We start from the raw sequence: 12,352 nt of genomic DNA, 5'->3' as shown, positions 1-12,352 counted from the left end.
CGTCCATGTATATATCATGACCGGTATGAGCTTTGTGTTGCTTTCGAGATCTGCTGTTGACTTATTGTACAAGTAGATCCCTATATCGATTCTGTGTTACGTCCGTACTACCGCCTGGGTGATCTAGACGATGCGATGATTGTCTTGTCGATTGTGTGCGCCGTGTGTTGTGGAATGAATGTAAGGATGCGGGGACCCACCAGATGGAAGAATTAGACGGCGTTCAACTTCGTGTAGAGCAGTAGCGCCGTGTTTTCTCATGGCGTTATGGGCGAACTACTCGACGGCTGGTTCATCAGGCGGTTCATGGGAAAGACAGCTGTTGAAAGCGGACATGGACAGCATGCCCCAGGACAGCGGGCGCGCATACGCCCACATTCAGCACAAGCTGACGCCTTCTATTGTAGTCTTCTTCCGGCGACACGGCTCCTCCGGGTGGATAAGCAGGTCAGCGGGCGGGTCTAGATGTGCCGCACCAAGAATGGCCAAGGTGACCCATCATCTGATACGCCGATAGCCAGCTGAATGTCGCCGATAAGTCGCTGGGTCACGCCTGCCCGCATGGGTCAGCAGGCCCTTGAGTACGAAAGAGGCGAAAGCGCCCTGGATCTCGCGCGAAGAGGGCAGGCGCACCCCGTATCTCGCTGCGCAGGCGCCCTAATCGGCGCCGATTGGCAGTGGCGCGCACTTCCCTCGCGCCGCCCCTGCAACAACTGCGCCCGAGGGTGCTGGGTGCGGCTCGCTGGGGAGGGGGAGATGCCGCGCGGCGGGCCTGCGTGGGGAGCTAGGCAGGTGGACGGCGCGCTATCAGGCGAGGAGCCGCGGCGCGTCGGAAATGAATCGATGCGCTGTCCCAAGCGACGGAGATGGGGCAGGATAGTAGAGGGCTCGGGGAGGTACGGGTGGCGAGGAAAGATGGCCCGCATTGCGCTGTAGTTCCGCAAAGGTCCCGCGGACAATCAGAGGTAAAAGTGCTTCCGGCCGCGCGCCTACGTCTCCAGCGTCTCGACGCCTCGCTGTAGAGACCATCACCGCGAGGCGGTATGGGGCGCCTGATACTCCTCCTGAACATGTCCTGAACCCTCCTGGGGTCCTCGTGTATGATGGCGAGCTGGCCCAGATGCGAATGAGGCATGTATGACGGGCAGATTAGCGTTCCTTCCAGCGAGTGTCCAGTACTTCGCTAATGACATACCGCCTTGCGCATGTATGTCCCAAGAGTTGCGCCATAGAAGGATGCGCGGGGAGTGCGGGCCTGATAAAGTTCAGAGGTTGACCCCGTCCGCGTGCGATGAACGCATCTGGAAACCACGCTCGCATGCATGTTCAAGAAGGTGGCGGAGCCGTTATGAACGAGAAGTACAGGTGGATTGCTATGCGACTCCGCCGCTCAGGCTTCCTCCTCTCCCTTAGGGCAGAGCGGGCGGTGTGGGAGGGAGTTGTGGAGCAAATGTTGCGCTATCGATACGGTGCACCTGCCCCTTTCATTAAACGTCTACTTACTGGCATTATTACCGGCCGTCGCGTCGGTAGTGTACAGGTGCATCCATCTATCTGCTGCATCGATGCACAATCTGTCATGTGGGCAGAACCTCGCGGCTACGAGTGAAGAACGTGCGATGCGGCCGATATTGAGCCTTCCTAAAGGGAACCGTGCAAGTGCCTCGCGCCGAGTCAGGGTGGCTTCCTACTGCGCGTATAGAGCTGCTGAAGGTGCTAGTCTCGAGAAGTAGGCCGCGTCGGGGCGCGTAGTCCGAAGCGCGAGAGGGAGATGACTTCAGTTCGGCGTCTACGGGTAGAGGCGCAAGACGCTGAAGGGCGTCATGGGGCTGTCGCACCAGGCGACGCACAGCCCTGGGCGAGATCCGACAGCGGAATCCCGACCGCACCGACAGTCGAGAGTCCACAAAATCAGGCGGAAAGCAGAGCGTACGTTATAGCGTCTCCTCAGTCGCGGATTTGGGCAATCTGGGCGGAGGGTCGGCCTGGAGAGGATGCGCCCATGTGTGTCTGTCGCCGAATGCTGTGCGGAGGAGCACAAGATACCATCGTACACGTACAACCCGAAGTTTTTCGTCCGCGCGAACCGAGCCGGAATAGTCGAGCAGAGTGGATCTGCAGGCAGGAGGAGAGCCGGGTGGCAGATCGGCCGTTGATGTTGGGAAACGTGGTCGAGGCGTGAGAATCTGCGGCAACACCCGAGGCGGAATCAAAATCAACTTCAACTCTTCAACTGGTGATTTGCCGCCGTCGGTTTCAAGCCGGAGGACCTTCATGGGGAGTTTGTAATATTTCTATCTCGTATAGGGCTCTTGCTAGCAGCTTGGTCGAGTCAGCCTCCGTCAAAGCCAAGTCAGATGCTTGACAAGCCTCGAATCCCGTGTTCCCCTGGCGTTTAGTACCCCGGATTCCGCGGACTCGTCCCAAGGGTGTGAAGGCCTCATCTGGGAAGGAAAGTACAACATCCGAAGCCAATCAGCATCCAATATACAACACGAAGTAACTCGGGAGATGGCGAACACCAGAAGTGGGCATACTCGTCCCACGTCCAAACCCTCGGCGCGCACACACCCGAAGCTCGCCCTTCGGACCCTCGTTCCCGCGCAAGCAGTAGATCTGGGGACACACCTCCCTTCTCGAGGCCGGAGCCCTCCTTCTAGACGTGAGTTCTATTGCTAGAGGGCGCCATACAGTCCTATCGAGGGCGCCCAGTATGAGGGCGCCTAGCACCCACTCACGCAGGACAATAGCCCGGGAAGACAGGCACGCGTCTACACCTTGGCTGATGCTTGCCCCAAATCCCGCCGAGAAGGGACGGTACGTGATGAGGGCAAGGTGAGCCGCCGAGGAAGGACGCGCATCAGCTCGCCTCCCAGAGGGAATCCTGCCTGCAATTGTATTATCGTCCTACGCCGAAAACGTGTGGTGTAGCGGCGGTAGCGCCTGCGCGCGCCTCTGACGTAGGCGCGGCCCATATCCTGACCAAATCCTGACAGAGAACCAGCACGCGTCGGCCCACTTAGAACCCGCGTAGCACCTCCGCAGAGCCCGCCCGAACGGGACGCGTATGCAGACCTGCCTTTTCCGCGCTGCTTCTCGCCGAAGCTCCTTGCGACCTAGCGCGTGTGGCGCGAATCCTGCGTGGGCGCACAAGTGCGCAGTTTCGGGAGCGAGAATCCTTCTGCAGCATACGGTCTGTGCCACTCGGGTCGCATCTTCAATGGGAGGCCGGAGCATGCCTTCGATACGACTTCGGTGCACCCTGTTCGACCATCATATACCAAACCACCGCCTCTATTCACCAGCATCAGCCTCTATTCATCAAGCTCGGTCTCTTCGCACCTCCGTGTTCGCATTCGGATTGTACTTTCGGGACGGGACTCCGGCGGCGCTTCCCGGGTGTATGTCTTCCTCTATTCAAGTGATGTTCCGCCGCACACTGGAGTGGTCGAATAGAGTTTGGTATGGTCGAATGAGGAGGGCCGGATCGAAAAGAACGAGTGAGAATTGAGCAGGAGTGGACGGCAACTGAATGAGCTGAGCGGATGCTATAGCATACGAGGAGGGTGAAGGGACCGTATAGGGAAGGAGAAGAGCGACTGTATAGGGAGAAAGAAGGCCTATTAGCGCGCGCCACGGGCTGCGGTTGCGTCCGCGAAGGTTTCGAGGTGTGTGGAGGGTCGGAGTGAGGGCCCTCTGTCGCTATGAAGACAGGCGAAGAGGGTAAAGACGCTCAGGGAACGGTGAAGCCACCAAAAAAGCTGTACATACGCAGACAACGCTCGACAGAACAGGGTCTGCACCGGCGACACAAGCCCTGCGACATGCGGCTCAAGCCCTATCCCGTGCGATGGAAAACCCCACCCAGTGCGAACTTGCGCTCACCGCTCTTCCGATCCGGAAGGAGAGGAGTGGTGGCGCTCAGCACCCGCCGACGCATCTGGGGTGTTGGCCGTGAGCGCGGGGGTATCTTGCCATCCTTGGGATGTATTGACCATCCTATGGATGTACTGAACATCCTTGGGATGTATTGGCCGTCAGAGCGGGACTATTGGCCAATCGTACAGTATGTAGAGAGCAGGGCGAAGATATAAAAAGAGAGCCGGGAGAAAATACGTAGACAGCTAGGAGGAGATATGAAGAGGATGAGGAGGAATGATCAAGAGGATTAGGAGGAAAGCGCGGTGGGCGGAAGGCGCGCTGGACGGAAAGGGAGCCCGCATCGAAGGGGAAACAATGAAGAGTGCACAAGTATAGGGATATCGGCGTGGAGGGAAGGAACAAAAAGCGTCCGCGGATGGTGATTAGAGGGCTTGACGTGATTGAAGGCGTACCGTGATATGAGGACTTGACGTGATTGGTAAGGGCTGACCGTGACCGAGGGCGTACCGTGGTGCGAGCGACCGCGAATGGGAAATTCTGCGCGGCGTCGTGACGGTGTGCATATTGGGCACGTCATGGAAAAACGCTAGTTGGAGTAGACGACGATTCAGCTCGACAGGATGGGAAAATCAGAAGTGCCGAAATGAGGAGACGAGCGTCGATTCAGAGGCGAGTGTCGCATGGCAGAAGCGGTTCGCGTCGTTCGAGGAGGCGACTCGCTGCGAGCGCAGGATCTGGACGTGCCCCTCTCACCTTGCGTTGACGCCTTCCGCCATCCACGCCACCTCGGAGTGCGCGCTCTACAAATGCGAAGAGACCCGCTCTCGCAGACGAGGAGAGACAAGTCGCCTCTTCCTAATCTAAACTGCGTAAATCAACATGGCCCCGCCTCCGAAGCCAGTCGATTGGTCAGGCGGTGAACACACATTGTCTACGCTCAGCACGCGCCTGGTCCCGCTCAGCGCGAACCGTCGGCTCGTCAGCACAAACTATCCACGCTGAGCCCGCACCTGTCTCTGCTTGCCCCAAGCAAGCCACGGCCCAGCGTCTGTCTCTCTCCCCCGCGCAATCCAGGCGCGCCGCACCACGAAATCGTGTCCGCGACGAGTTGCTTCCGTCATAGTGCGGGCCTGGGCTTCTTCCCCTCGTGGGATGAGTTTTGATTCCGTTGTCTTGCTTTAGGAGCCAGGTAATTTGGGGCGCAGTGTGGCGTCGAGGGAGGAGAGGCAAGCATCGCGGTAGAAGGGACGCCGGCGGAAGGAGGCGGCATCGTAGGTAGAGAGGCGGCATCCGGAGTAGGTCGGGTGATATGCAGTTTTGTCCAAAGGTGGTCAGGTTGCTTGTCGGCGGTGAAGGGGCGCAAGAGAGAGTCGTCCGCCGGATTTGGGGCGACTGCTTGGCGGTCAACAAGGCAATATCATTACGCTGTCTTCGCGTTGTGCTGATCAGGTCATAACACGCTTTCCGGCAGTGCTTTGTCTGTGCTGACAGCCTCATCGCAGTCTGGTCATAATAATGGCCTCGGAGAAAGCGCAACCCGTGCATGGCGCTCCGGGGCCGCAGTGACGAGTCCAGATCCTGTATCAGCTCAGCTTGGGGACGGTTGCTCCCGCTCGCGCTATTTCATTTCTTTGGGGCGGGTGGGCAGCACGTGTGTGTGGCGAGGGCGGCGCGCAGTGCTTTCCGCCGAGCAGAGGGCTTGGAAGCGAAGGCGAGGCGCCGGTTGCGCGGTAGGCATGCGTGGTGCGGTGGTGCGCGTCGTGAAGGACGACCAGCGCAGCCGCTTCACCGCGGCCAGGCACGGCCGAGCGACAGACCGTCCTGCGTCCAGCTCCACTGCGAGGGCGTGTAGACGCGAGCAGGAGGGATCGTCACGTCGAGGCTCGAGAACAATCAGAAGGTTCGAAAAAAAGAGGACGACGAAGCGTCGGCGGGGGCTGTGTTCCGCGACTCCGGAGCAGGTCCTACTACAACCAGAACAAAAGCAGAACCTGGCGCTTGTGTGGGCGGGAGTACGAGCATACACAAGAGGGAAGGTGGAGAACAACGACTACTGTTTGTGTCGAGTCTATTGTCCGTGATTTAGTCCCGTGCATAGGACCCAGCAGCTGGGTCGGGCCATGACGCTAAGGTAGGTACGAGCAGTAGAAAGGTGCCGCGGAAGAACCGTACTGTTGGGGGGAACGCGATATTTGTCGGATGAGGACAGGCGCTGAGGCGGTGCGCTGTGCGCGTAGGGGTGGTGCAGGGCGTATGACTGGCGCAGGGCGGGGGCGTCGGGCTGTCCGCTGCCGACCGCGGCGGGATTCGTGGCGGGCAGTGGCAGCGTCTGCCGGGGGAGTACGGGGATGACAGGAAAGGAAGGCTGAAGGAAAGCGTGCCCGAAGCAGGCAAGATGCGCCGGGAGCACGGCGCAGCGGCCGGCACGCGCGGCAGGGGGATCACAAAAGGGCAAACGGGCCCGTGACTGGGTCGGACCAGGCACGAGCCGAGCTGGCCGGGCGAGTCGGCTCATGGTCCGGGCTGGTTCTTCCCCTTTCGGACAGATGTTGACGAATTGCCAAACGGACTACGAGGGCCCACAGATCTGATCCTCGGTCCGTCTCTGCTCTTGCCGCCCAATATATAAACAACGCCCAGCTCACAAATGCGATCCCCGTTTACCCCCCGCCCGCCCCGCCCGCCGTTGCCGCCGCCGCCAACGCCCTCGCTGCTGACGACAACGCCGAGACCGCCGCGACCGAGCCCGCTGCGCTCCCCCATCTGACCCACCCTCGATCGCCCGCCACCGCGGCGCAGCCCCAGCACTACGCGACGCGCACCCGCGCATCCCATCCCATCCCATTCCAACAACACCCATCATGACACCCTCCGCCACGATGTTGACGACCCTCACGCCCCAGCGCAAGCACCGTAAGCTCCTCAAGGATGGATCCGGCGGCGAGGTCTGGCCCGAGGCCGTCGAGCGTATATTTGTGACTGGTGCGTCTCCCCCGCTGCTCCGATCGGCGCTTCTGACGCGTCATCCCAGGCCTCGAGGCATACTTGAAGTCTAACTACGCTACCTACTCGCGCGGTCGCAGCCGCTGGAGGAACCAGTTCCTCGTCGACCACCTCCGCGCCCATGGCATCGAACGGTACGTGCCCGCCTTCCTATGCTACATGCCTTATTGATCGCGCTTCGCAGGACGAAGAAGCAAGTGGCTTCCCACATCCAAGTCCTCCGCAATATGTGGAAGGGCGAACCTCGTATGTCTCGCTGGCTTGTTCCCTCCCATCCCGCTGACCATACTTTAGAGTTCTACCTCGTCGCCGGTGGCGCGGACGATGACATCCAGCCCGCGGCCCATCCCCACCACATCCATCGCGAAGGCCATCGCGTATCAAGCATCTCCCCTTCTAGAGGCCGCCGCAGCTCGTCGCTTCACCGAGTAGGTAGCCCTAGCCGCCAGCCGATGTCGATACCCACCGCCATGGGTTCCTTCGGCAGCCCCGCGAACTCGGGCAGCCCGGGGGCGCTCAGCGGCCTCCCACATAGCCCGTCGGGGTACAGCCCCGGCAGCGCCCACGACATGGGCAGTCCATCGACTATCGGCAGCCCGGGCAGCGTGAAACGCGAGCAGCAATCCCCCTACGGCTCCCCTATCGGTGGCGCATCGCGCTCCCCTCCCATTAAAGTCGAGGAGGACCTGGCCATGGACACGGGCGGCCCGGCCTCCGTGTACGACTCTGAACACGTTTCCATGTACGACAACGTCCATGTGTTCACTGGCCTACCCGCTGCGGACGGCGGTCTATCGGTTCTTCCGATGAACACGATTGAAGGCGGTGCTGCTACGGGGCTACCGGATTTGGGCCTCAGCACGTGTTCGTACGAGTTCAAGTATCCATCCCAACCCGGCGACGCCTACTCCTCGCGGCACCCGATCGACTACTCGCACAACGGGCTGTACTCGTCGCCCAACAACTATGCCTCGTCGCAGTTCTCGCCTCAGCCCTCGCTGGTCAGCGACCTCAGCGACTCCTCAATGTCCTCTGCGCGGTTCAGCGGCAACATGTCCGACTATCAGCGGTACAGCTTGATGTCGTCGACATCGTCCGACGCCCACTACCAGTCGTTTGGCGCCTACAACGAAGCGCCCGGCGCCAATCCCTCCGCCACATACGGCGCTCTTGGGATGTACAACATGGAGCCCTCCGCCCCGAACGGGGGAGGTGTGCTGCTACCCAGCGGCCTTCCCGCACCGATGCTCGCTCCGTCATATTCGGGCGATATCTATAAAAACCAAGGTAAGTTTTCTCTATTGTGTTCCCCCTTTTGTATTCCCGGTGTTGACAAGTTGTGTAGGTCCATCCACCCACGCATATTACGCACAACCGTCCCAGCCGCGACGCGCGCCGTCGCAAACCGGCTCGCCTTACGCGCAACAGCCTCATCCGCCCGCCGCGTCTGCGCCCTCTGCCCAGCACCAGCCTCATGCCGCCGCCTCCGCCCAGCATCAGCCTCGTGCCGCCGCCCAGCCCGCCTCCCCACCTGCGGCCTATCCCCTCGTGTCCTCATTTGTCGTCACAGCTCCAGGCATGCAGGCGCTGCACGTGCCGGCGGGCGAGCTGCACGCACAGCTCGCACCCACCGCGCTCCTGCCCGGCACGCCACTGTGCATCAAGGTGCAGGTGAACGTGGAGGACGTGGCGCTGCTGCACGCCTTCCAGGCCGCGCTCACGATCGACGGGCTCTGGACGAGCGGGGGCACTTACCTCACGAAGGTGTACCGGCCGGAGGGTGGTTCGGGCAAACCAAAGCTCATCCACGACGGCAGCACCGCGCTCACCGTGCGCGGCGTCGAGCGGGGCGTCGTGCACGCGGACGCGCTGGCGTTCGCGGGGCTCGATTTGCGGCGCGGGGACACGATTACGCAGGACATCTACGTGGACCGGCGGCCCGTGCTGATGGTGGTTTACCAGGTCGGCTCCAAGGCGCCGTCGGGCGCATCGATTACAGCCGAGCTGGGGGGCTATCAGCTGGCGGGGCGCCAATCGCAGATGCGGCAACAGCAGGCGCAACAGCAGCAGCAGAGCCAGCAGCAGCAACACAGCTCGCAGTACCCATCGCCGGAGCAGCAGCCGCTGACGGTGTCGCCGTCGCAGTTGACGGCGTCGCCGAGTCAGACGATGGGGTCGCCGCATCAGTCGAACGCGTCGCCACACCAGTCGGGCTCCCTCCGCAGGCAGCCGGCACACTTCGACCTGCGCCGAGTCAAGTCGGAGTTCGAGGGCAACTCGCTGATGCACGCGCTCGGCGCGTAGCCTGGTTCTGCTGCTCCTGGCCTCGCTTTGTTCTCCCCATAGACATTCGCACTGCTATCCCCCGCTGTCCACCATCCCACGCACCCACCCCATCCATCGCGCACCATCCTTTTCAAGGACACCTCTGACGGACGACGACTAATGCCTCTTGTATCAGTACTCATTTACTCGCAACATATACGACTTGACTCCTACATTATATCCCGTCACTTATTCTCCGTCTCCTGCATCGCGCTATCCCGCCCGCCTGCCTCTATCAGCGTAACGTCTTGTCCCACCGATCCATCATTCCATCCACTGCTCTTATCCTTGTACGCTCTACCCCACCGCCTTTGCCCCCATGTGCGTATCTTGTTGTACTGAAGGGCGCGCGGCAGGCATCACGACTACATACGACTTCACTACACTCCCTGGATGGCTGTGTTTTCTGTCTTATCATCTCTGTTTCCTCGTCTCTATCTCCCTTGTATTTGTGTATCGCGTCTGGAAATACCCAATGAATTCGAGCATCATGATTTTTCCTAGCGTTGCGAGCCTGGTCTTGAGCTGCGTATAGGTCTTGCGAGTCTCTTGACGAGAATTTGGGCGGCACGAACGGCTGTGGGGGAGGCAGTGGCCGTCTAAGCGAATGGGCGTCGTTAGCGCGCACGAGCGTCGGCGTCCCTTTGGCTGACGTCGCCGAGGTTTGCCTGCTCATGACTCAGACTGCGCTCTGGCTGCGCTGCAGCCGAATTCCGAGATGCCTATGCGGCCGACCTGCCGACTCGGGCGTTCTGTATCTTTGGGAACTCGGTCAGCGTAAGATTAACGGTGGGCGACCAAACCCGGTCGGGGAAGAGATTGTGGCGCAGGACGTAGCCCGCGCGGTTCGGGGTGCGCGTTGCCAAGTTATATTGGTAGATATAGAGCGTCCATGCGGTCAGCCATGCGCTGGCTGGGTAGAAACGCGGGGTTGACAGTGGTTATATTGGTTTGCCACCCGATGAGTCGGTTGGAGCCTGAGGGCGCGCGCGGACTGTCAAGCTAGGGCTGGTACGCGCTCGGTTTGATTGAGTTACTCATCGTACCACAATTAGTTTTGGATGTAGCTAGGAGGGCTTTTGCCCTGTCCGCCTCGCGCCCATGCTTGGAAACCGCTGACGGTCATAGCAGCCTAAATCCCACCCACTCGCGTGCCGAAAGACGTATGACAGTGGTCACAATTTACTGATCCGTTGAGTAAATTCAGCGGCCTACTGCTCTGTCGACATAAGGTACAACAAAGCCACCATTCAGCCCTGGTGAGTTTTGGCGGCCCGACGCACACGAGAGCTGTAGCGTAATGGGTGAACAGATGCTATGAGATTGTCACTGAACGCACTCAGGAAGGACAGCGAGACTTACGGCGTTACTACACTTCGTCCCACTCACCTTTGACCCCTCTATCATACTCCTCATCGGAGCTTGCCGCATCCTCTTCGTTCGCGTGCGACAAGCGAAATTCCCGTGTATGCAAGTCAACCGAATACCGCTCACCCCACTCAAACAAACCGTCCGACTCCACGTCTTTCACTTCCAATTCCTTCAGGGCAGCGCCTCGACTGGCGATAAACTCCATGAGTTCCTCCGACGCGAACTCGGTTTCCACTTCATCCCCATAATCCTGCTGGTTTCCGACAATGAAAGTAGGTAGGGAGAGCCTCTCGAGGTGGGGGAGGAGGTCGGGCGTGCGAGTGAGAGCGACAAGCAACGCGCGCAGAGCCTCCGGGTCGCGGAAGTGAAGGCTATCCGACACGCACAGATATCGGATGCCTGGGTACGGACGAAGCCCATCTATCCAGAGGTTTCCATAGTCGCTTTCGCCGGATCCCCAATAGGATATTACGAGCGATAGTGATTCAAGTGGAACGTCCACTGCACCGTTCAGAGTAGCGAATGCGACAAGTAGCGTGGCGTCCTGGAAGTATTCCTCGGCAGAACCATATGCAGTCGCGCGCTCGTTGGGGCCAAAATGAACGATTTTCCGCAGCCGAGGGGCCTTCAGGAAGCGGAGGAGTAGGAATCCCATGTCGGTGAGCTCAAGCGACTGCAAGTGCGGTAACTCAATGAGCAGCCTCTCGTCATGATCGGGCTGTAAGCTCGATATGGCGAAGTGCAGTGCAGTGAGTGCCTTGCACTGATTCAACACGTCGAGCATAGTGGTCTGCGAGGGGATGCAACCCCATAGCTTCAGTCCCAGCTGTGTCAGGCGGGCCCACGGCAGTTGAAGTTGCGTGAAGAATGAGGACCGCAGCCGGAGCGTAACTCTGGTAAGGCTGGGAGCGTCTGAGAACAAGGGTATTGGTGCCTGAGTGTCGGCATTCGCGAGTTCTCCGGGATCGTAACTGAGTACGAGCGACTGGAGAAGGGGAAGATGCGGCGTGGCCAGAAAGAGTTCGTTTGGCATGAAAGTATCCATGATGCACAAGCTGCGCCATCGAGGAGAAGCGTCTATCAGCATTTGAACGAGATTACCGTTCTTTGCGCGTTTCTGCATCGTGTCACACGAATACGAAGAACGCCGCCGGACGTGCGGTGGAGAGTAGGAATGCCACGGCGAGTGCCCATAGCAGAATTCCAGATGAAGGGGAAGGTCTTTCGACCTTGACAGACAGTTGCTGATGTCGTTGGTCCATCCGCCATAGGTACAGTGTGGGTAGGCGACAAAGTCGGTCCATAGCTCGGGCATCTGAATCGCGAGGTTGCGCCAACGCTGGCAGACCTGGAGAACAGGATGCCGGATTATGACAGTGGAATCGCGGTGTCTTCTGAATGTGCGCATGATGGCTAGCGAGATTATCTGCGCAAGAATTTCCGTCGGCAGGCGCCGAATGGACGCAAGTAGCGCACGCTTGCGCCCCCAACTCTTACGCAAAAAGCGACGCTGCTTTCGCAGATCATCTACTATAGCCCGCGCTCGCGCGATAGCAACATCGAAGGCGGCGATGCCCTGCTCGTCTGCAGCGCAGCCGCTCTGCAACTCGGCCGCCTCGCATTCGGTAGGGAGCTCGCAGGAGCGCACCGCTTCGATGGGTGCGTCGAGGACGGTGGAAGATACTCCCGAGCCACAGTGTTCGCAAATTATCGCCTTCAAGGTGGTGTTCTGGAGGAACTGAGATACGGGCATGATGAGGGGCGGACGCAA

At 59.9% G+C, this 12,352-nt stretch overlaps 5 protein-coding genes across 5 annotated transcripts; 3 read left to right on the top strand and 2 right to left on the bottom strand.

Annotated features, from left to right (window-relative positions):
• The first annotated feature begins 165 nt into the window (after positions 1-165).
• Positions 166-982, top strand: SCHCODRAFT_02034107 (uncharacterized protein). Its single transcript, XM_050341574.1, has one exon. It carries the CDS (start codon positions 526-528, stop codon positions 934-936), a length of 411 nt encoding a protein of 136 aa, XP_050203042.1. The 5' UTR covers positions 166-525; the 3' UTR covers positions 937-982.
• Positions 983-1,934: 952 nt separating this feature from the next.
• Positions 1,935-2,276, bottom strand: SCHCODRAFT_02661864 (uncharacterized protein; the record flags this gene model as incomplete). Its single annotated transcript, XM_050346500.1, has 1 exon — positions 1,935-2,276. One exon carries the CDS (start codon positions 2,274-2,276, stop codon positions 1,935-1,937), a length of 342 nt encoding a protein of 113 aa, XP_050203041.1.
• Positions 2,277-2,744: 468 nt separating this feature from the next.
• On the top strand, positions 2,745-3,608 carry SCHCODRAFT_02034083 (uncharacterized protein). Its single transcript, XM_050341573.1, has one exon. It carries the CDS (start codon positions 3,068-3,070, stop codon positions 3,509-3,511), a length of 444 nt encoding a protein of 147 aa, XP_050203040.1. The 5' UTR covers positions 2,745-3,067; the 3' UTR covers positions 3,512-3,608.
• A 3,135-nt stretch (positions 3,609-6,743) lies between these two features.
• SCHCODRAFT_02481568 (uncharacterized protein) lies at positions 6,744-9,189 on the top strand (the record flags this gene model as incomplete). Its single annotated transcript, XM_003034905.2, has 5 exons — positions 6,744-6,864; positions 6,914-7,019; positions 7,070-7,131; positions 7,180-8,172; positions 8,231-9,189. The coding sequence occupies 5 exons, from the start codon at positions 6,744-6,746 to the stop codon at positions 9,187-9,189; spliced, it is 2,241 nt and encodes a 746-aa protein (XP_003034951.1).
• Positions 9,190-10,216: 1,027 nt separating this feature from the next.
• SCHCODRAFT_02607645 (uncharacterized protein) lies at positions 10,217-12,351 on the bottom strand. Its single transcript, XM_050344265.1, has one exon. It carries the CDS (start codon positions 12,332-12,334, stop codon positions 10,580-10,582), a length of 1,755 nt encoding a protein of 584 aa, XP_050203039.1. The 5' UTR covers positions 12,335-12,351; the 3' UTR covers positions 10,217-10,579.
• Between the last annotated feature and the right edge of the window lies 1 nt (position 12,352).

This window comes from Schizophyllum commune (assembly GCF_000143185.2).
Source record: "Schizophyllum commune H4-8 unplaced genomic scaffold SCHCOscaffold_1, whole genome shotgun sequence".
NCBI lineage: Eukaryota > Fungi > Basidiomycota > Agaricomycetes > Agaricales > Schizophyllaceae > Schizophyllum > Schizophyllum commune.
This window is presented reverse-complemented; position numbering and strand designations above follow the sequence as displayed.